Source organism: Etheostoma spectabile, unplaced genomic scaffold (genome assembly GCF_008692095.1).
Source record: "Etheostoma spectabile isolate EspeVRDwgs_2016 unplaced genomic scaffold, UIUC_Espe_1.0 scaffold00007543, whole genome shotgun sequence".
NCBI classification, from domain to species: Eukaryota; Metazoa; Chordata; class Actinopteri; order Perciformes; family Percidae; genus Etheostoma; species Etheostoma spectabile.
In genome coordinates this window covers 32501-55361 of record NW_022603500.1, presented here as the reverse complement: position 1 = coordinate 55361, position 22861 = coordinate 32501, and the positions used below count along the sequence as shown (strand labels likewise).

The window sequence follows — 22861 nt, the reverse complement described above, 5'->3', positions numbered from 1 at the left end:
AACCAAAAGCGTCTGTCGTTGTCGTAGTGACGACAGCTGTTGAAAACGGGAAGAGAATACGTAGCTGTCCACGTGACTGCCTTTTTGTTAAGTTGTCATTAAAATGTTAAACATAACGACGTGTACGTTACCTCTCTGATTTCTCTTTGGAGTCTAGTCTGGAGTCTGGTCTGGAGTCTAGTCTGGAGTCTAGTCTGAGTCTAGTCTGGAGTCTAGTCTGGAGTCTAGTCTGGAGTCTGGTCTGGAGTCTAGTCTGAGTCTAGTCTGAGTCTAGTCTGGAGTCTAGTCTGGAGTCTAGTCTGGGGTCTAGTCTGGGGTCTAGTCTGAGTCTAGTCTGGAGTCTAGTCTGGGGTCTAGTCTGTGGTCTAGTCTGGAGTCTAGTCTGGAGTCTAGTCTGGAGTCTAGTCTGAGTCTAGTCTGGAGTCTAGTCTGGAGTGTAGTCTGGAGTCTAGTCTGAGTCTAGTCTGGAGTCTAGTCTGAGTCTAGTCTGGAGTCTAGTCTGAGTCTAGTCTGGAGTCTAGTCTGAGTCTAGTCTGGAGTCTAGTCTGGAGTCTAGTCTGGAGTCTAGTCTGAGTCTAGTCTGGAGTCTAGTCTGTGGTCTAGTCTGGAGTCTAGTCTGGAGTCTAGTCTGGAGTCTAGTCTGAGTCTAGTCTGGAGTCTAGTCTGGAGTGTAGTCTGGAGTCTAGTCTGAGTCTAGTCTGGAGTCTAGTCTGAGTCTAGTCTGGAGTCTAGTCTGAGGAACGTGGTTTGCTGTTAAACAGGAACACAGCGTTGCTCTTCCTGTTAATGTCTAGAATACGTTTTATTAAATACACCTATTCGTCTTCAGAGCCTGTTTAAGTAAACACGTGTCACGTAGAAAAGTATTTCGTATTTCGTCACTACGACAACAACAGACGCTTTTGGCTGACGGTCGCCAGTTAACACGGACTCTCGTTAAACCGGACCACCGGGATTAAATACAGCAGTGGTACGATGAGTAGATGGAAAACAGTGGCCACGCCTCTTGACGTTTTTCTTCCAGGAACGCCCCCTCAGGCGATGACAGACAACCAGACAGACACACAGAGGAAGGGGAGAAAACACAGGTTGGGGGGAAATGCAACGGACCACAACACCCTCAGCCTGTCAGTCATTCCCCAGGGCACAGACACCCCCGTTGTGCCTGCTCGTCTCAGAGGAAACGTAACGTCAACAACACCGCGAACGCCTTCGCCGCGCCGTTAATATCATATAGTAAAACATCAGAGTTGATGGTGTCGGTGTGAAGATTTTGGAAAAACGTAACTACACTTGAAACCACTTCATCGGCATCGCCGGGACTCACTCAGTTACAGTTACTAGTTACTTCTTCCAAAAAGTAATTAGATACTCAGTTACAAATGATAAAAGTACTTCAGAAAGTAACTAATGCGCTACATTCAAGTAACTTAAATAGACTTAAAATACATATGGACGTTCAGTTATTTATGGTAAATCTGAATATTATAATGAAATGGACACTTAATACATTATTAACTGAAACGGTACACACACATCTAAAGTATTCAGGGCGGGGGATGGGATACAGACCCTGGTTAAGGTGGGGGGAGAGACAAGGATTAGGGTTTAGGGGTAGGAAAGGGTAGGGGGTGGGGTGTAGGTCCACGTTGGGGTGATTGGGGTTAGAGTTAGGGGTTAGGGTTAGGGTTAGGGGGTTAGGTTAGGGTTAGGGTTAGGGGTTAGGGCTAGGGGTTAGGGTTAGGGGGTTAGGGGGTTAGGGTTAGGGGTTAGGGTTAGGGGGTTAGGGTTAGGGTTAGGGTTAGGGTTAGGGTTAGGTTAGGGTTAGGGGTTAGGGTGTTAGGGTTAGGGGTTAGGGTGTTAGGGTTAGGGGTTAGGGTTAGGGTTAGGGATGTTAGGGTTAGGGGTGTTAGGGCTAGGGGGTGTTATTGTTACGGGTGTTAGGGTTAAGGGGGTTAGTGGTGTTTGGGTTTGGGTGTTAGGGTTAGGGGGGTTAGGGGTGTTTGGGTTAGGGTGTTTGGGTTAGGGGGTTAAGGGGACTAGGGATGTTAGGGGGTTAGGGGGTTAGGGTGTTTGGGTTAGGGGTTTTAGGGGGGTTAGGATTAGCGTTAACACAAAGAGAATCACCATCTACTTAAACTGACTTTGTTAAAAAGCCTTTTAATTTTGCAGAACCATCTGGGGTTAGATTGCTGGAATCAGCTTCAGAATGAAGTCCAGGTGAAGGAGTTGGTCTCACTTTATTCTTTTAAAGGATTTTAAAGGACCAGTCTGCAGAAAGGCCGTCTGGATGTCACTGTTTTAAATGGATTTAGGACCCAGGTTTTTATGATGACATTGTTGTTTAAATATGAGTGATAGTGTGTCTATGTATGTACCTGGAAGTGTCTCTGTGTCTGTTTGAACTTGCCAGGACATTCTTGTAAAAGAGAATATTTGATATGAGATTATTGTGAGGTGTTCAGGTCCAGACTGTGGAACTGAATACAGCTTCTCTCCTTCCCCTCCCCCACACTTCCTCTCTCTCTCTCTCTCTCACTGGAGAACGCCCTGCTCTTTGTTAGGAAACAGTTTTTTACTTTCACTTTGTCTTGTTGTGACGCAGATGTTTCCCCTCGTTAAACATCTGGTAAGTTCCACTTTTCAGCTGATTTTTGCTCTTTCATTAAACTGTAAAATGTGTTTTGTTGGAGAAGAGTTGAGCTTGGTTAGGGTTAACTGGAACAGTGATTAATCCTAACAGCTGTTCAGGATCACCAGCTGCTCTAACAACAGGAGCTAACCATGCTAACCAATGCTAACCATGCTAACCATAATGGAGCTGTTTCCAAAATCAATATTTGGGAAGTAAAATGTACATTACTGAAACTCACCTCTTATTTATATTCAGAACTCACAACTCATGAAAGAATCTGAAGTCTCTAGTGTTTATTCTGTACTGCAGTTAAAGTACTAATACACACTGTCAAAGACTACTGCGTTAGTACAAGTTAAAGGCCTACTGAGTTAAAAGTACACAAGTATTATGAGCTAAATGTATTTAGGCAGGCCTTAGGACCTTTGACAGGCCTTAGGGTCTTTGACAGGCCTTAGGGTCTTTGACAGGTCTTAGGGTCTTTGACAGGTCATAGGGTCTTTGACAGGTCATAGGGTCTTTGACAGGTCTTAGGGTCTTTGACGGGCCTTAGGGTCTTTGACGGGCCTTAGGGTCTTTGACGGGTCTTAGGGTCTTTGACGGGTCTTAGGGTCTTTGACAGGCCTTAGGGTCTTTGACGGGTCTTAGGGTCTTTGACAGGCCTTAGGGTCTTTGACGGGTCTTAGGGTCTTTGACGGGCCTTAGGGTCTTTGACGGGCCTTAGGGTCTTTGACAGGTCTTAGGGTCTTTGACAGGTCATAGGGTCTTTGACAGGTCTTAGGGTCTTTGACAGGTCTTAGGGTCTTTGACAGGTCTTATGGTCTTTGACAGGCCTTAGGGTCTTTGACAGGTCTTAGGGTCTTTGACAGGCCTTAGGGTCTTTGACGGGCCTTAGGGTCTTTGACAGGCCTTAGGGTCTTTGACGGGTCTTAGGATCTTTGACGGGCCTTAGGGTCTTTGACAGGCCTTAGGGTCTTTGACGGGCCTTAGGGACTTTGACGGGCCGTATCAGATACAGTCATTAGTTCTTCTTCCATTTCCTCTGAGCATCACCAGGACGCCATTTTGCGAGTGAGCAGCAGAGTTGATGGTGCTGATCTTTAGCTCATTAGATGGTCAGTTAGCTCCATCTAGTGGACAGATAGTAGAACTCCATCATCTGATGGGGGACCTTAACCCCTGTGTTGTCCTCCCAGATTAAGACATTTACACTTTTTCAACATTTCTTTTCCCCTTGGCTTTCAGCAATTCTTGCTTGAGTTTTATTTAATTTTAATTTATGGTTTTTTTAAAAAATATTTTCATGCTTTTCTCACACTACTACCAACTGATACGAGTTTTACACTTATTCTTGCAATTCACGGTCAATAAACTTAATTTTTGAGTTTAAAAAGCAGAAATATGCTTTACAACTGAATAAAAACACCCAAAGTTCAATGAAAGTAGTGTACAGATCCTTCATTTACTAGAGAAGAGGGTTACATGGAAACATCATACTCATTTCTGGAAAGAAAACCTTATTTCTGATATTTAAATGTTTTTTGAAAAGTGGTCAAATTGGGCCCAAAGACTACAGGAGGGTTAAATCATCCATGAAAAATGAAGGATTTGTCAGAATAACATATATCTAATAACTTATATAAATAACTTCGATCCATGATGCATTATATTTAAACCACAGCCATCTTCCAACTACTGAGACCGACTTGGTTTGTGTGTCTGAAGGAAAGATCAGCTGATCACTGTTTTCTACAGCATCTGGGACATGTTGGAGAGGAATGAGAGACTAATGTGTCCTGGGATGAAAAGGTTGTCACAGTAACAGAGGTGATGTCTCCCAGCAGGTGTGGACTCTGCTATGAGTCAGTGTGAGGACAGAGAGGAGGGACCCCCTCCCTCTAAAAAACCTACTCTGTGGGGGGACCATGACAGCCAGACCAAAGCTCAGAGGTGAGATGATGATGGACTCTTCTCCATGTTAGAGCTCAGCACTCACATCACTCCTCCATCAGGATTCCCTCTCAATATCTAGTTAATAAGAACTTCTTACTGGAATACGCAGCAAAGAGACAACCACTGCTTATCTACTGACATGAGACGCCATCTTTCATCACATTACATTTTGGGGAATAGGAACTCATCCACGGTCTTTGTTTGTATCAGGATGCAGCAGCAGAAACCTGGACCTGGACCCAGCTGTGTGTCCATGAAGAGTGACTGGTCTATGGGTCAGCCCATTTTCTTTAAAGATGGACAAGCTGTTGATGGAAGGTAAGAATTCAAAAGTGAACTTTGTTATCATCTGCCTCTCCTGAGAAGAAGAATCCAGACTTGGTCCAGAGCTCCGTAGTCTGTTGTAGGACTCAACGATATAATGTGTCAGCAGTGACATCACAGTGTACATCTCCTGTATGAATGAATAAAATGAACTTCTTACTTTATTAGTCAACAAAGAGTCAACGACTGACATGAGACGGCATCTTTCATCACATTACATTTTGGTGAATAGTAACTCATCCACGGTCTTTGTTTGTATCAGGATGCAGCAGCAGAAACCTGGACCTGAACCCAGCTGTGTGTCCATGAAGAGTGACTGGTCTATGGATCGTATTATTGACTTTAAAGTTGGACAAGCTGTTGATGAAAGGTAAGAATTTAAAAGTGAACTTTGTTATTACCTGACTCTCTCAGAGCTTCATAGTCGGGGTTTGGCGATGCCACATAATGTGGTTAAATTCATTAATGTAACTGGTTAAAAGTATTATCTTCATCTTAAAATACTTTTCATTTTTCTGCGGGAAAGACCTGAACTAGGACCTGGACCCAGCTGTGTGTCCATGAAGAGTGACTGGTCTAAGAATTGTTTTATTAACTTTAAAGATGGACAAACTGTTGATTAAAGGTAATAATAATACGTAATAATTTAAAACGTTGTTATTACCTGATTCTCTCAGAGCTTCATGGTCTAGGTTTGGCAATGCAACAAAATGTGGTTTTAATCTGATGCCCATTTATAATAGGACCAGAACACCAGGGTCACCCAAGACAATCGTCATTGGTTTAAAGAACCTTTTTTAGAAGTAATTGTACCAGTAGCAATAGTAACACTACAAAAGAACCAAAACAACCCGTCACTAAGTCATCCAGTCCTGGGGTCTCATTTATAAAACTGTGAGTAGGATCCTTACTAAAAGTGATCGTACGCCCAAACAATTTTGTGATTAACACCTTGTCAAAACCACAGCATGGACTCTACCCCCCCCCCACCCAGAGATACAGTTTGAAGACGAAGGTGTAAAAGGCAAACACATCTTCCTGCAGGTGTTGTCACCAACAGTATTAGAGGTCAGACCCATAACGAGGACATTAAGTGGGACGATGTGCGAGAGCTTAACGGCTGTATTTCCCACTCTGACATTTGATTATATGTTCCCAGTTTTAAAGACAGATAGTTATTTCCAGTGTGTTCTGCGTTATCTGATGCTAGGGTGTGTGATGCTCTCCTGTCTTCCATGGCGTCGGCCGTCTCCTCCTCCTGTGCTCCGTAGAGGACAATGTGACGGTGAGACAGCAGCGGTTAGACATAAACAACAAATTTTGATTGAGATGTATTTTACAAGGTGTTTATATAACAATTATCAACAATTATACAATTATCTGGTGATGTTGTTCTTGTGGTGTGAACTGGGCTCTAGACATGTTAACCAACAATGGGGGCAGCTTACTTAGAAGGGGACAGAACAGCTGTACACTGACTTTTTTTCTTTATCATTCCTTTCCGGTTTTTGGACTTGTACTGATGTGTGTAGCCCAGAACGTAAGTTCAAACTATTCTGTAGCTTGCTAACCTGTCATGAGTTATACTGCCTTGTTAACGTTTAAGTTAGGGCTGGGACAATTTATCGACGTGAGAAATAAAAAAACAAAACATAGCTGGCTCCAGCAACAGTGCAAGTATCAATTCCTCAACACGTTGAGAACAAGGCTCGTACACAGTCTTTTAAAGTGTGGGAGTATTCTAACACAACACGGTAGTCTGTAGATTTCATAAAATGCATCACTGAGTCAGGATAACTGCAGCTCACCTTTTTGCTCTGCTCCCTTTCCCTCCCCAGGCAGAGCCGCGGGAACATATTTTGAATTGGGGGTGCTGACAAATTTCCAGTGAGGTTTTCAGCCGAAGTCAACCAGCACACACTTAACTGCACCAACACCCTTCATTTCACTGTATCAGGGCTGCCAACTCTCACGCATTGGCCGTGAGACACACGCATTTGACTGGTTTCACACGCTCACACGCCACACTCCCGATTTCTCACGCTGAAGTGTCAACCCGGTCGGTCAAATTTCTGAAAGATGAGTTTATCTATAGATCTGGCCGTTGAGCCACTCGTGATCGACTAGTTGTGCTTTCAGAGACTGTGAGGGGGTTCAAGAGCGCTCCCTGTCTGTAGTTTCGAATTGTCGCAAACTGAGAACATTTTTGCACGAGCCATCTGCATTTCCCCGGCTTCAGGTATGAGCTCTGAGTATCACAGACCCGTCCGTCGCTTCGTGTCCTCTCTTTCTGTAACAGAGGTGAGCAGCGCGGCTGGTAGCGTAGCAACTTCAGTTCATGTTAGTGGACTCGCTCTGGGGGGGGGGGGGGGCGTGACAAGTTGCATCAGTCTAGTCCTCCGATAATGCGCAGTGTACAGCTCCTCTAAACTTTGTCACCAGAGACCCAAATGGGCCTCTGTCTGTGCGACGGTCTGAGTGAGATCCACCATATCAGCGGAGCAATGACATGCACAGCAGACTACACTCACGGCCACTTTATTAGGTACCCCATGCTAGTAACGGGTTGGACCCCCTTTTGCCTTCAGAACTGCCTCAATTCTTCGTGGCATAGATTCAACAAGGTGCTGGAAGCATTCCTCAGGGAGTTTGGTCCATATTGACATGATGGCATCACACAGTTGCCGCAGATTTGTCGGCTGCACATCCATGATGCAAATCTCCCGTTCCACCACATCCCAAAGATGCTCTATTGGATTGAGATCTGGTGACTGTGGAGGCCATTTGAGTACAGCGAACTCATTGTCATGTTCAAGAAACCAGTCTGTGATGATTCCAGCTTTATGACATGGCGCATTATCCTGCTGAAAGTAGCCATCAGAAGTTGGGTACATTATGGTCATAAAGGGATGGACATGGTCAGCAACAATACTCAGGTAGGCTGTGGCGTTGCAACGATGCTCAATTTGTACCAAGGGGCCCAAAGAGTGCCAAGAAAATATTCCCACACCATGACACCACCACCACCAGCCTGAACCGTTGATACAAGGCAGGATGGATCCATGCTTTCATGTTGTAGACGCCAAATTCTGACCCTACCATCCGACTGTCGCAGCAGAAATCGAGACTCATCAGACCAGGCAACGTTTTTCCAATCTTCTATTGTCCAATTTCGATGAGCTTGTGCAAATTGTAGTCTCAGTTTCCTGTTCTTAGCTGAAAGGAGTGGCACCCGATGTGGTCTTCTGCTGCTGTAGCCCATCTGCCTCAAAGTTGGACGTACTGTGCGTTCAGAGATGCTCTTCTGCCACCTTGGTTGTAACGGGTGGTTATTTGAGTCACTGTTGCCCTTCTATCAGCTCGAACCAGTCTGGCCATTCTCCTCTGACCTCTGGCATCAACAAGGCATTTCCGCCCACAGAACTGCCGCTCACTGGATGTTTTTTTCTTTTTCGGACCATTCTCTGTAAACCCTAGAGATGGTTGTGCGTGAAAATCCCAGTAGATTAGCAGTTTCTGAAATACTCAGACCAGCCCTTCAGGCACCAACAATCATGCCACCTTCAAAGTCACTCAAATCACCTTTCTTCCCCATACTGGTGCTCGGTTTGAACTGCAGGAGATTCTCTTGACCATGTCTACATGCCTAAATGCACTGAGTTGCCGCCATGTGATTGGCTGCTTAGAAATTAAGTGTTAACGAGCAGTTGGACAGGTGTACCTAATAAAGTGGCCGGTGAGTGTATATTACAACTCTCCACATCTCGGACAACAGAGATGGAGGAGTTATATTTTGAATGTGCATAAAGTTGTAAACAAGAGCAGAAATCTGATGAAACACATCAGAGTTATACTATACTATAATATACTATACTACATATACTATACTATATATACGATACTGCAACTTTGGGCCACTATGGTGCTTCTCCAACCTCTGTGCATCTCTAAATGTAACTGTAAATAATTCATTCAATGTTTTATAAAATGAACAATAGTCTTTATTTCCCGAAAAAGTAAATCCAGTAAGGGGGGCACAGAGGATGAGGGCCAAACATTACTGAACCTTGGCACAAAGGTTAAAGGATTAGAATTTATGCAAAACAGTGGTTCTCAATCTTTAGAATTTCAGTGGTCTAAGTTGATCCTCAACATTAATTTAACTTTGGGTCCCTGGTCCCTACACCAGGGACCCCTGGACCTGTTCCCCACAGACCCAAATCTTCTCAGCTGTTGATGAGATTTGCTACTGTCTCTTCATGTGGCTCATTATGTTTGGCACATTGTCTGGGTCAGTTCTTATATCATAAGAATTTAATAATGTATATAATGTAAATGCTAAATGCCCTAATACCAGTTGATACTACAACAATGCAAAGGCTTCTAACCCTACAGTTTTGCACATATCATGCAAGACTTGATTTCTCAATTTTTTTTGCACAAAACTCTCCAGAAAGTGCCATTTAATGGTTTATTTTTCAAATTTTTTTCCTGGGGAGGCATACCCCCAGACCCCCCTAGGGAGAGCCCCATCTCCCCACATATAACAAATCCCAATTTAAACCCTGAATTATAATGATGCTGAAAGAGCCAAAGAAATTGCTTTGTACGCGGCAAAATATGGGTTGCCCCCCCAAATCTCACTCCAAGGTTTGGGGAAAAGTTGGCAGCTCTGCTGTATAGAGATTCAATTCATTATAAATAGCCTACCCAAGACAACAATGAGCCTGCCACAGGCTACTGACTTGGAAACACCAGAAAATAATAGATAATAAATTAATAATAATAATAAATTTCTTTCTTACCCATACTGTCAAGATAAAGACTCTTTATTAAAACAAAGGCACTTTGTGCTGTCAAAAACATTCTAAGGCTTCGATAATAAAACTCCAACACATGTACACACACGCTCCACTAGCATAAAAACAAGAATAAGTCCATAATAGGCACGGGTAACGCAGGATATAGGCACACGGCTCACCTTCAGTTGAACGGTTACTGAACAGTTGATGCTGATTTGCTGCACGGTGGCAGCATAATAATAAACCAGCATTCTTACCTTGTGCTGCAGTCATAACACACACAAAAAAAGTCCTCATCTCCAAAACGTCTACCAGGAAAAGTGTGACGCTGAGGCTGCAGGACTGAGTTTCCTTCGCGGCCACCCTGCTGCTGCTAGCTATGCTAACAACATTAGCTGCCTGGTGGTTTGTTGCTAGCAGGTTGCTCTGGGAGGCGGAGGTGAGGCGCTGCTCCTTCTTACGGTTACAGTTGCTGAGTTTTCTGCCTCAGATCTTTTAGGCTTTTCAGCCTGTGGTTGATTTATAAAGAAATCCAAAATGTGCTTTTGTGCCACTGCTAACGAACGTCTGTTCTGTTGACCCGCCGGGAAAGTCAGCGTCGGAGGCAGCAGCGCGCCTCGTCAGATTCCTTCTGATCAAATTATGTCTTTATTTCTTACTTACCAAATTGTAAAATGTATTACATTTAATTTCTAATGAAAGGGATTCATTTATTAAAAATAAATATTTTAGTTTTTTAAATTATGGTTGTAGTTGTTTTTCCTTTTCTTAGAGGGTGCTGCAGCACCCTCCACACCCCTAGTTCCCGCGACCATGCTCCCATGCACCTGAGCCGGAACTTGACCCACGGGTCGGGATGATATTTCCTGCCACTATCCCCTGTGCGTCTCCATCTTCTCCCGTAGTTCTGGCTATTGTTGGAGCTAAATCCTGCTCCATTCTCAGGGTTCAGTCAATTAGTAGACAAAATCTCAAATGTTGATGTGAATCCATTTGTTACATAGGATATCCTGAGTCAAAGTTACCTGGATCAAGCTCGCAGCTCTCCCCTTCCTTTGTCTGCCCTCTGGCTCTTGGACCCCCTGGTCTTATCTACAAAGGGTGGGGTCTTTAGACCACAGTGGTGTGTGTGTGTGTGTGTGCTTATTTTTTATCTTTCAGCTGGAATGTGGCTGAAAGTTTATGACCTTCAGCTCAGGAAAAGATCAGTGGGGGTAAAAGAGGGACTGAAACCAGATTTAGGAAGCGTCCCTAACAATCAATTCTACTTCTGACACATTTAGGAGAGCTGGGTTATAACAAAATATACCAGAATATCTTATATTATAAAACAGAAGTATTGCAAAACAACTTAATGTAACAACAACAAACTATATACTTATGACAACAAACTTGCATGACCAACATGTCTTCATTTATGTTGAAATAATGCTTTTACCTTTTAGCTCAAATGTATATTGCAAATCACACACAATGTTTAAACACATATAACATTTTAAATTCCAACAGTATATGTCCTGCACTGCCTTGAGTGTGAGGTAAACTGTGCTTCGTCTCCCCCGTCTGTTACAGACTGTTATATTAGACACTTATATAGGATTTATTTGATACATCTGATTTCATGTGTGGCTGAAATTGCACTTTATTCAATATAAGATTAAAGGGAGAAGAGCTTGGATGTTCAACAAGAGCTTATTAATTATTTTACCTGCAAAAAAAAGTTAAAAAGCAGATACAGGCTACTTTTTTCTTTTTTTTTTGCACTTGCTCTGTTTACATTGTTTTTATGTATTCCTCCGGAAAGTGACCTGATTTTGTTGTTGGAGTGATCGCCTACATCTGGCTTCAGGTTGCACTACACATTCATTTTACCTGAACAGTGCAGTGTTAAACAATTTTAAAAATAGAAATTTGAATCTTATTGAAATTTGTTTTGTGTAAGTTGTTAATAATTTAGCAATGGGAAACTAATTGCTAATTGAAAAATTAATAGTTTGAATAGTCGACTAATCAAAATAAGAATTGCTAGATTTATCGTTTAAAAGCCTGAGTCAAATACAACTACTTAGTTGACTTCATGTCAGTTCCTGATTCCTCCACAGAGTGGACCAGGAGGGCTCAGAGGATCCCAGTGGTCAGCCTGCCCAGCAGCATCAAACCCACCTGGACTCCATCTTTATGGTCTGTACATGTACAACAACTACTTTTACATCTGTTCTGTTCCCAATCATCTCCAAGCTGCCCTGTTCAGACCAGAGGGTCCTCAGTCTGCCTATCATGGATCTGATGGTTGCTTCCATGATTTCAGTCTGATGGTCATTCATATAATCTTCTGTTCCAGCTGCTGGAGGAAAACATTGTCACTTTTGTGAAAAACGAGCTGAAGAAGATCCTGAAGCTTCTGAGTCCAGATTACCCAGAATGCCCAGAGAGTCATAGGGTTGGTGAGGATGAAGATCAGAGGAGCAGCAGAGAGGCGTTTCTGAAGATCACACAGTACTTCCTGAGGAGAATGAAGCAGGACGAGCTGGCTGACCGTCTGCAGAGCAGTAAGAGGATTTCTCTAAAGATTTAACTTGCTGGACTAATGGGACGTTTACTAATGTCTCCAGAGAAGGGTCAGAGTATGTTCCTGTTTCTTTATGAATCACCTACTGATCTTCTTTGTTCTGTGTTCCTTTAGGAAGTCCAGCAGGAGTTTGTAAGAGTAAACTCAAATCTAAGCTAGACAGGAAGTTCCAGCGTGTGTTTGAGGGGATTGCTAAAGCAGGAAACCAAACCGTTCTGAATCAAATGTTCACAGAGATTTACCTCATGAAGGGGGGGGCTGCAGGGGTCAATGAAGAACATGAGGTCAGACGGATTGAAACAGCATCCAGGAAACAAGACAGACCAGAAACAATAATCAGACAAGAAGACATCTTTAAAGCCCCACCTGGAAGAGATGAACCAATCAGAACCGTGATGACAAAGGGAGTGGCTGGCATCGGGAAAACAGTCTTAACACAGAAGTTCACTCTGGACTGGGCTGAAGACAAAGCCAACCAGGACATCCAGTTCATATTCCCATTCACCTTCAGAGAGCTGAATGTGCTGAAAGAGAGAAAGTTCAGCTTGGTGGAACTTGTTGATTACTTCTTTAGTGAAACCAAAGAAGCAGGAATCAGCAGGTTTGAAGAGGTCCAGGTTGTCTTCATCTTTGACGGTCTGGATGAGTGTCGACTTCCTCTGGACTTCCTCAACACTAAAATCATGACTGATGTTACAAAGTCCACCTCAGTGGGTGTGCTGCTGACAAACCTCATCAGGGGGAATCTGCTTCCCTCTGCTCGCCTCTGGATAACCACCCGACCTGCAGCAGCCAATCAGATCCCTGCTGGGTGTGTTGACATGGTGACAGAGGTCAGAGGGTTCACTGACCCACAGAAGGAGGAGTACTTTAGGAAGAGATTCAGAGATGAGGTGCAGGCCAGCAGAATCATCTCCCACATCAAGACATCACGAAGCCTCCACATCATGTGCCACATCCCAGTCTTCTGCTGGATCACTGCCACAGTTCTGGAGGAGGTGTTGAAGACCAGAGACGGAGGACAGCTGCCCAAGACCCTGACTGAGATGTACATCCACTTCCTGGTGGTTCAGTCCAAAGTCAAGAACATCAAGTATGATGGAGGAGCTGAGACAGATCCACACTGGAGTCCAGAGTCCAGGAAGATGATTGAGTCTCTGGGAAAACTGGCTTTTGAGCAGCTGCAGAAAGGCAACCTGATCTTCTATGAATCAGACCTGACAGAGTGTGGCATCGATATCAGAGCAGCATCAGTGTGCTCAGGAGTGTTCACACAGATCTTTAAAGAGGAGAGAGGACTGTACCAGGACAAGGTGTTCTGCTTCGTCCATCTGAGTGTTCAGGAGTTCCTGGCTGCTCTTCATGTCCATCTGACCTTCATCAACTCTGGAGTCAACCTGCTGGAAGAAGAACAAACATCATCAACACAGTTCTACCAGAGTGCTGTGGACAAGGCCTTACAGAGTCCTAATGGACACCTAGACTTGTTCCTCCGCTTCCTCCTGGGTCTTTCTCTGCAGACCAATCAGAATCTCCTCCGAGGTCTGCTGACGCAAACAGGAAGTAGCTCACAGACCAATCAGGAAACAGTTGAGTACATCAAGAAGAAGATCAGTGAGAATCTGTCTGCAGAGAGAAGCATCAATCTGTTCCACTGTCTGAATGAACTGAATGATGGTTCTCTAGTGGAGGAGATCCAACAGTCCCTGAGTTCAGGACGTCTCTCCACAGATAAACTGTCTCCTGCTCAGTGGTCAGCTCTGGTCTTCATCTTACTGTCATCAGAAGAAGATCTGGACGTGTTTGACCTGAAGAAATACTCTGCTTCAGAGGAGGCTCTTCTGAGGCTGCTGCCAGTGGTCAACGAAAAAGCCAAAAAAGCTCTGTAAGAGGGATTTATTATTATTAAATACTCTGGTATCGTTCAACAGGAGTAAAATATAAATTAAAGCTGCGAGCAGTGTTGGACGGGCCCTCGCACCTCCTTGCACCTCGGGGTTACTGGGGGACACGGCTTCTTACGACTGTGCATTTGAGCAGCGCTCAGACTGCAAATCATCACCAATAAAAAAGGAACTGCCTGCTGAGTTTAGTGATACCTCACACAAGACTCTACATCATACAGATCATTGGCTGTGAAATGGGCGTGACTTAAGCATAAGGGGTGGGGAAAATGGTCACAAATTAAAAGTTATGAAAGGGGGCGTGAGTACATGTGCGTGATTAAAGTATAGGGTGTGGCTCAGTATCACATGTAGACCACCCATTATAAGTTATGTAATTTCATGTTGCCACCCAGGCCTGCCATAAACAAAAATTATATAGATGACCTCATGCCTAGACCCTTGTCATTGGTCAATTTACACTCAAGTTACACCCACTTCCTGTTTCAATGACCCCCCTACATGAATTTGGTCCTCTGTAACTTGCAAATATTTTGCGCTATTACATTTAAGATTTATTGTATTTATTAAGATGTTACAGACCAAATTTGAAGTCAATTGTCTGAAACCTTTAGGAGGAGTACGTTAAAGTACGACATGTGGAAACATTCAATTAAACATGCCGGACTTCCTCTTGGGTTTAGGGAATGGCTCCAAAATGCTTTTTTGTACTACAAATGCTACAGATGTGTACCAAGTTTTATTGGAGGGGCTTAATTGCAGTGGCTCAATTTTAAACATTTTCAAAAAGGCAATTAATTACCCACAACAAATATTCCTTCAGTTCCAATAGAGCCTTCGCTGCTGTCGGCCCTCGGGCCCTAATAACTTGCTTCCTTGCTGTGGTCTCTCCAGACTGAGTGACTGTGACCTATCGGCGAGAAGCTGTGAAGCTCTGTCCTCAGTTCTCAGCTCCCAGTCCTCTAGTCTGAGAGACCTGGACCTGAGTAACAACAACCTGCAGGATTCAGAAGTGGAGCTGATCTCTGATGGACTGAAGAGTCCACACTGTAAACTGGAGACTCTCAGGTCAGGTCAAGTTAATATTTGTCTTTAATTTGAGATATTTCTTTAAACGTTAAGCTTTATAATTCAATTTGAATAGCTCTTGTTATTTAAGGAGTAATTTCATAAAATCATTGAATTTTTCCAAAGTATTGTTTTTATTTATAATCGCATGTCATAAAGTTTGAAATATGAACTGTGGCTGAGATCTAGAAATCCTTTATTTTTAATATCATGTGACTTTGTTTCCTCATTCAGTCTTGATTAGTTTTCTGCAACTTGTTGACAATGAAACAGAAACGATTTAAACTGCAAACAAATTTAATATACTAAATATACCAAAGGTCCAGACTCAACATTTAAATCCACATGTTATCTGTCTGGTTTCCTGTTGTCTCTCCAGGTTGAGTCTCTGTAACTTATCAGAGAGAAGCTGTGAAGCTCTGTCCTCAGTTCTCAGCTCCCAGTCCTCTAGTCTGAGAGACCTGGACCTGAGTAACAACAACCTGCAGGATTCAGGAGGGAAGCTGATCTCTGATGGACTGAAGAGTCCACACTGTAAACTGGAGACACTCAGGTCAGGTCAAGTTAATATTTATCTTTAATTTGAGATATTTCTATAAATTTAAGCTTCATAATTCAATTTGAATAGCTCTTGTTATTTGGTGACTAATTTCAGAAAATCGTTGAATGTTTCTGAGTATTGTTTTTATTTGTAATCCCACGTCATAAAGTTTGAAATATGAACTGGGGCTGATATCTAGAAATCCTTTATATTTAATATCATGTGACTTTGTTTCCTCATTCAGTCTTGATTAGTTTTCTGCAACTTGTTGACAATGAAACAGAAACGATTTAAACTGCAAACAAATTTAATATACTAAATATACCAAAGGTCCAGACTCAACATTTAAATCCACATGTTATCTGTCTGGTTTCCTGTTGTCTCTCCAGGCTGAGTCTCTGTAACTTATCAGAGAGAAGCTGTGAAGCTCTGTCCTCAGTTCTCAGCTCCCAGTCCTCTAGTCTGAGAGAGCTGGACCTGAGTAACAACAACCTGCAGGATTCAGGAGGGAAGCTGATCTCTGATGGACTGAAGAGTCCACACTGCAGACTGGAGACTCTCAGGTCAGAATTCATTAACCCAATCAACTGATGACCCAATCAACTGATGACCATTAAACTCTGGCTGTAGTTGATAAACAGCTGACTTGTAGCTTTGTCTCTGCTGATACGATAAACATCGGCAGTAGTCATATATAGTTATCATATAATTATTCATTTCTCGATTCTGAGTTACTTTCCATGATGATTTTTCATTGTTTATTATTGATATTAAATAATTAAATAGAGCATTTGATTTTAAAAGTCTATTCTAAATCTGGAGTAAAATGTACCTGGAGTACAAAGAAAGAAAGAACTACCACATGGCTCCACGTGTTGACAGAGGCTTCCTGTGTGTGTGTGTGTGTGTGTGTGTGTGTGTAGTGTCTCAGGCTGTATGATCTCAGAGGAAGGCTATTCTTCTCTGGCCTCAGCTCTGAGCTCCAACCCCTCCCATCTGAGAGTGCTGGACCTGAGCTACAATCATCCAGGAGACTCAGGAGTGAAGCGGCTTTCTGCTTTACTGGAGGATCCAAACTGCAGACTGGACACTCTCAGGTATGGACGGACCAAGACTTCATTTTATTTATTTTTTGTCACTAACTGAGAAACTCTGGTTAATGTTCAATGGAGGATCTAAGTGAAGGTGTATTACAGGGGTTCTCAATCTTATAACACAAATACAAATATGTATTCAACGTCAGAGTTCTGGAAAGTACGGTGGCCCTGAAGTGCAAATCACAACAGCAAATACAAAAATACAAGGTCATTATACTCATGTTTTTAAAACAGGCGCTTTTCTGTGTTTTTCACCTCTCCTTCCTGTTAAAAGACAGACAGTTCGTCCGTCCAATCAGGAGGGTCTGTCCTCTGCTAGATAGGCCCTACCTTTCAGGTAGAAGTTTATGCCGTTGTGTTTAATGATTTGTTGAAGTGTTTTCCTATTTGCTGTTGTGATTTGCCCTTCAGGGCCACCGTAGAGATTCAATTGGCATCAACAAAAACAGTTACATTTAAGTCAGTTACCTTTAAAATTAAATCAAACTCTTTTCTTTCTCTCACAGGAACACACCAGAGTTAACCAATGCCTCAGACCAGTTTAGGGTATCAAGTAATAAATAATAAATAAATAATAATAATTATGTGCACATCCCACCTAGTGGCAGGTGGAGGACAAATGAAACATACTGAAGTAGAAATCAGATTTAATCCACCATTTTTATGCTACATACATATATATAAGTTGTCAGCTTTGCTCTGCACTCAAAGTTCAAAAAGAGCAAATTGCGTATGTGTAGGCGGCTTAAGTGTAACCACACCGTGACAGCTTTGTGTCTTCCTGCAGGGTGGACCATGGTGGACCGCAGAGACTGAGACCTGGTCTGAGGAAGTGTGAGTGTGTTTTAAGTTTGCTCTAAGAGAACTCAGCTGTGTGTTACACTAGTTTAACCCCTTCCTGGTGCTGGAAGTATAATATGAGATGAGGTTACTTATTATGGTGAATTGGCTAAATCTCCCTTTACCAGTGAATGTTGTTATTATAGGCATAGGTAACTATAAAGAAATAATCAACAACCAATAACACGGAGCCTCCACTGTGGAACTACTTAACTCACTATGAGCTATATCGGTATTTCAAAAGTGAAAAACATGTAATGTCTGCAACACTGCTTTAAACTCCCATATTTAATGAAAGGTTTCCACCCTGCTGGGTTAGGCCTGAAGAAGACCAGCAGAGTTTAAAGCAGAGTCTAAAGCAGAGTTTAAAGCAGAGTCTAAAGCAGAGTTTAAAGCAGAGTTTAAAGCAGAGTCTAAAGCAGAGTTTAAAGCAGAGTTTAAAGCAGAGTTTAAAGCAGTGTTGAGGACATTACATGTTTTTTACTGACTGAAACGTTGAGCCCCCCACAGCCACAGCCCTGGTCCTCCAGTGAAGTCCTGGTTCTCCTGGTCCTCTAGTGAAGACCTGGTTCCTCCCGGTCCTCGGTCAAAGCTGCGGCTGGCGTTTCCAGCTGACTGTCCCTCACGGCGGCGCTAGCTTAAACAAGTCAACAGTTAACAGTTCTCACCTTCAAAGCTAGTGAACACACAAACACAGCTAACCTGCTGAACTGACCTTAAAACTACAGGAGAACTAGTTACCAAACTGAGAGCTGCACACGACTGGTAACTGCAACAATAATACTTTACAAAAGTTTAAAGTCCATTAGTCTCCAGACCTCAGTCAGCTGGACATTAAACTTAGTTTTTCTCTCCTCTGCTGACTGCATGTTTCTCCCTCCAACGTGCTCTACATGTCCTCTCTCACTTCCTCCTTTCTTTTCTACTCCCCAACAAAGCCCTCTGATTGGCTAGGAGTGGAGCTGTACAGAGAATAATTAACTTAGATTACTCCACTGAAAATACATTACACTTCCCTTCAAAACAAAGGATTATGGGATTATGTATTTAAGTTATGAACTGAACACTATTTATTCATGTAGTTAACTGTATAAAATACTTTATTTCTATTTATTTAACAGTATTGTGTAGGTCCTGTAGATTTTAAATTGTGATCTAACCGTTAACCGGTTCTGGTTTGGCCAAATCCTCTCAGACTCCAGTTGTGGTCTCTTCACCTCGCACCTTTAAAGTGTTCGTTTGAATGTTAGACCAGAAAATCAACATGCAGGATACGCTGAGATAAGTTTTATCAAAGCTTTAGTAAAATGATATTGCAGAAAACAAACATATGGACACAGATCTCTCTCAGGGATCTCCCTTCACCCTACCAACAGACAGAAACTGGTCCATCCAGGAACTGGTACCCGCTAACCAAGACCTCAGACTTTTTAATGCATGTTGGCCAGTCCCCTAGCCCAGGGGTTCCCAAACCTTTCAGCCCACGACCCCCAAAGTAACGGTGCAAGTGACTTGCGACCCCCCCACTATAAACGTATATAAACATTGTGCGCAACCGCGCACGCACTACAGGCGTATCCAAACACGAGCATATTGACAACACAAAATAACACAACAGCCTTAACATTATTCTACAGTAATTTGGCTAGTACTAGTAAAGGTGTAAAGGTGTAAAGTAAAGGTGGCTAGTAATGTGTCAACACTCGTTCGTTTTCATCCATGAATCCAACCAGCTCAGAAAACATATCAATGCTCCCCACATCAACACGCTCAATCCAACGCTGGAGTTTTCTTGTGAATGCGTGGATTTTATCATTCAGCGACAGGATGCTTGTTTTTTCACCTTGCAGGGACAAATTAAGTCCATTCAGTATTTCAAATATGCAAAACAAATACGCTAGCCTTGTTAACCAGTCAGGATCAGGGAGGTGGTCAGCGAGCTGGGACCCGTGCTCCATCAGAAATAGGCGCACTTCATCCCGCAGCTCGTACAGGCGGCTGAGCACGTTCCCTCGCGAAAGCCACCTGACCTCTGCATGGAACAGCAGGCCCTCATGCTCCGATCCCAGTTACAGAGAGTGGCAAACAACCTGATATTGATTGGACGTGCTTTTATATAGTTTTATTGGTTTTATTTTAAATTTAGTCACCAGTTTTATCTTGTGTTAAAATCATGGCTAACATATGCTATTTCTAATAATTTTTAAATTTTTGTATTATTTCTGGAAATCAACTTGCGACCCCCCCCCTCTCTGGCTCGCGACCCCCCTGTGGGTCCCGACCCCCACTTTGGGAATCACTGCCCTAGCCCGTACCCGGTTGTGGTCTCATCCTGGTTGTGGTCTTTGTATGTTGCCCAGCCTCTGAGTTCCTCACCCCACAGTCCCCATCGTTAAAGCAAGGTCGTTAAACACCTTCTGCTCTCCCACTCCCAGGACCATGAAGATAGTCTGGTCTTTATCTTCTGCCAACCCAGGACCAGGGCGAGCCAGGTCACTCCAAGACCTGTATCTGACTTCTTTACTCATTAAAACACAGCTTCTCTCTGTTCTTCCTGATCTAAGAGTCTTTAATCAGGTTTAATTCATTTCTTAGTTATCTGGTACTTCCTTTAATCTTATCAGCCCGATAGCTTTCTGATGGTCAGGAGCAGAGGTGTAGTGGTAAAAAAAGAGGTGGGTAAACTATAAATTCTGTGATCAAATGGATCAGGACGCGATCCCCGATAAGGGGGGCCACGGCCTACCGGTGTATCCTGACGACATTGCTATAGGCTGTCATTTATCACTGGTTGTTCCCTCATTAGGTCACACAATTAGTATTCAGTTTATACAATTAACCACTATCTTACGTAGAAAAACTACATAACCCACACTCCTAAGCGTAACAGCAACGTTTCTAATTGGTCCAACTCGCTGTTACCATAGAAACGTTTACCGTACCCGCGAAACGCTAGAGTGACTGACAACAATAACTAGCTAGCAGACTAGCAAAGGGAGCTTCTTCTCACTGAATGAAATAACATCCAGTTATTTATCAGACAATATATCCTCAATTTCCCTAATGGCAAAAGGTTGCTAGGTGACCTGCAACTTCCTGTCTGAAAGGGGGAGGCTAACCTGATCAATGCCGTGGCTTTTTGGGTCAGTAGCATGAATCTGCCAATAACCAAATTAACCTCCAAAATATTAAGTTGAGTTCTGTTTTCCGAGCTCAGTCTCTTTGGGCTTCTTTAAGAGACCGTTTGCTGGCGTCAGGAGGAGGGCTGCTGTCTTGGCGGCGCTTAAATAAATTACGGATATCCATTTTTCAAACCCATTCATCATTAACTACATGTAGGATAGTATGACATGACTGACGAATCATTGACTTTAGTCTGCCGCTTCCTGCTTGATGTGTTAAGCCCTCAACGTTGACTTCCAGGCAGCGCTGCGACCGGGACTTCAAGGCACCCAACCATTGCCCAATCCTAGTACCTTACAGGTAGCGCTGCCTGGAAGGCAACGCTGGGGGCTCACTACCCCAAACACCGCAAGAGATTAGTCAACACTGACAGTAATGCAGCGCAATATGATGGACTTCGTCTTAGGTTTAACAACCTATGAAACTAATAATGAACAATATGAAACTAAAACGACATAAGCTTAATTTAGAATAGCTTTGGGACAATAGGCTATTCAGAGGTGGGTAAACGCACTTTGGAGGTGGGTAAACGCACTTTCCGAATTTTGAGAGGTGCGTAAACGGCGTTTACGTGCGTTTAGCCTCCACTACATCACTGGTCAGGAGGAGCAGGGAGACACCGTCAGCTAATGATCTCCAGGTCCTCTCACTTCATTCTCACAGAAATATATACAAAGATAATTTCTCTTATGAGATACATTTCTGTTTTAGTGGCAGGAAAGATGTTAGGATTAAATTAATTACTTTTTAATTTTTAATTTAATTTTTAAAATCCACAAACAGAAAAAACTGAACACGTTGATCCAACAGAACTAATAAATACACAAATACAGGAATCAACAGTTGAGCCAACAGAAAGCTAACTTTGGTTCTTTATTTCTTATTCACTCATAACTTGTGTTCAAGTAACCTTCAGTTTTCTTCTCTGGATGTTTTTAATAAATAAGCCTTGAAAAAACTCACAGTCCATGAACACAACACGGCATAATTAATGTCCCAAAGATGTTTAAAGGTGAATAAAGTGAGTTGAGGTAGATTTATCTTCCAGTTCCTCCCTGATGGGAGACCTGGTATCAGATATACCACACAGACACAAACATACCATAAATCCTCATTTTTCATCCATAAACTGGTATTTCTATAACTGAACATCAGCTAATAGCAGTTTTAGAAAGCAGATGGTTCAGAGCTGCTTTGTGCTGCAGTAGAAGAAGATGGGACAGTTTTATTAGTGAGACTTTATTCAGTTGATGTTTCTAGATTTGGATCATCAGCTGTCCTCATCGGGTCAACACGAGGACAAGAAGCTGGACATTGTTGACATGTTGACTCTCATGTTCAGGAACTCTTCATGTTGGTAGAACTGGATTGTTGAACATCACTCACAGCTGAATACCAAATCAACGTTTGAAGGGTTTTCTTTCAGTTCTTGTCAGTAAAGTTGTTAATAAATGATCAGATGATAACCTGCAGCTGTATTGTTTCTTGTTCTCTCCATCAGATGTCTGTGAACTGGAACTGGACACAAACACAGTACACAGTGACCTCAAGCTGTCTGACAACAACAGGACGGTGACAAATGTGGAGGAGGATCAGTCATATCCTGATCATCCAGACAGATTTGACTGCTGGTATCAGCTGCTGTGTAGAGATGGTCTGACTGGTCGCTGTTACTGGGAGGTCGAGAGGAGAGGAGAGGTTATTATATCAGTGAGTTACAGAGGAATCAGCAGGAAAGGAGACAGTGATGACTGTGGGTTTGGATATAATGATCATTCCTGGAGTCTGATCTGCTCTGATGAACGTGGTTACTCTGTCTGGCACAATAACAGAGAAACAGTCCTCACTTCCTCCTCTGTCTCTAACAGAGTAGCAGTGTATGTGGACGTTCCTGCTGGCTCTCTGTCCTTCTACACAGTCTCCTCTGACTCACTGATCCACCTCC

General features: G+C 43.0%; 1 protein-coding gene across 6 annotated transcripts in view; it reads left to right on the top strand.

Moving 5' to 3' along the window:
* The first annotated feature begins 2549 nt into the window (after positions 1-2549).
* Positions 2550-22861, top strand: part of LOC116678495 (NACHT, LRR and PYD domains-containing protein 12) — a 20597-nt gene continuing 285 nt past the window's right edge. Inside the window, exons 1-13 of one of the 6 annotated variants that reach the window (XM_032508392.1) lie at positions 2554-2629; positions 4480-4585; positions 4799-4906; positions 5175-5282; positions 11817-11895; positions 12056-12263; positions 12398-14168; positions 15082-15255; positions 15635-15808; positions 16186-16359; positions 16720-16893; positions 17681-17727; positions 22418-22861. The exon at positions 22418-22861 is cut by the window's right edge and continues 285 nt beyond it. In XM_032508392.1, coding sequence (XP_032364283.1) covers positions 4494-4585; positions 4799-4906; positions 5175-5282; positions 11817-11895; positions 12056-12263; positions 12398-14168; positions 15082-15255; positions 15635-15808; positions 16186-16359; positions 16720-16893; positions 17681-17727; positions 22418-22861 — 3553 coding nt within the window. In that variant the 5' untranslated portion in view covers positions 2554-2629; positions 4480-4493. Of the gene's footprint in view, positions 2630-4476; positions 4586-4798; positions 4907-5174; positions 5283-11816; positions 11896-12055; positions 12264-12397; positions 14169-15081; positions 15256-15634; positions 15809-16185; positions 16360-16719; positions 16894-17680; positions 17728-22417 lie in introns of those variants that run through there. The other 5 variants (XM_032508393.1, XM_032508397.1, XM_032508396.1 and 2 more) reach the window with 5 other exon arrangements.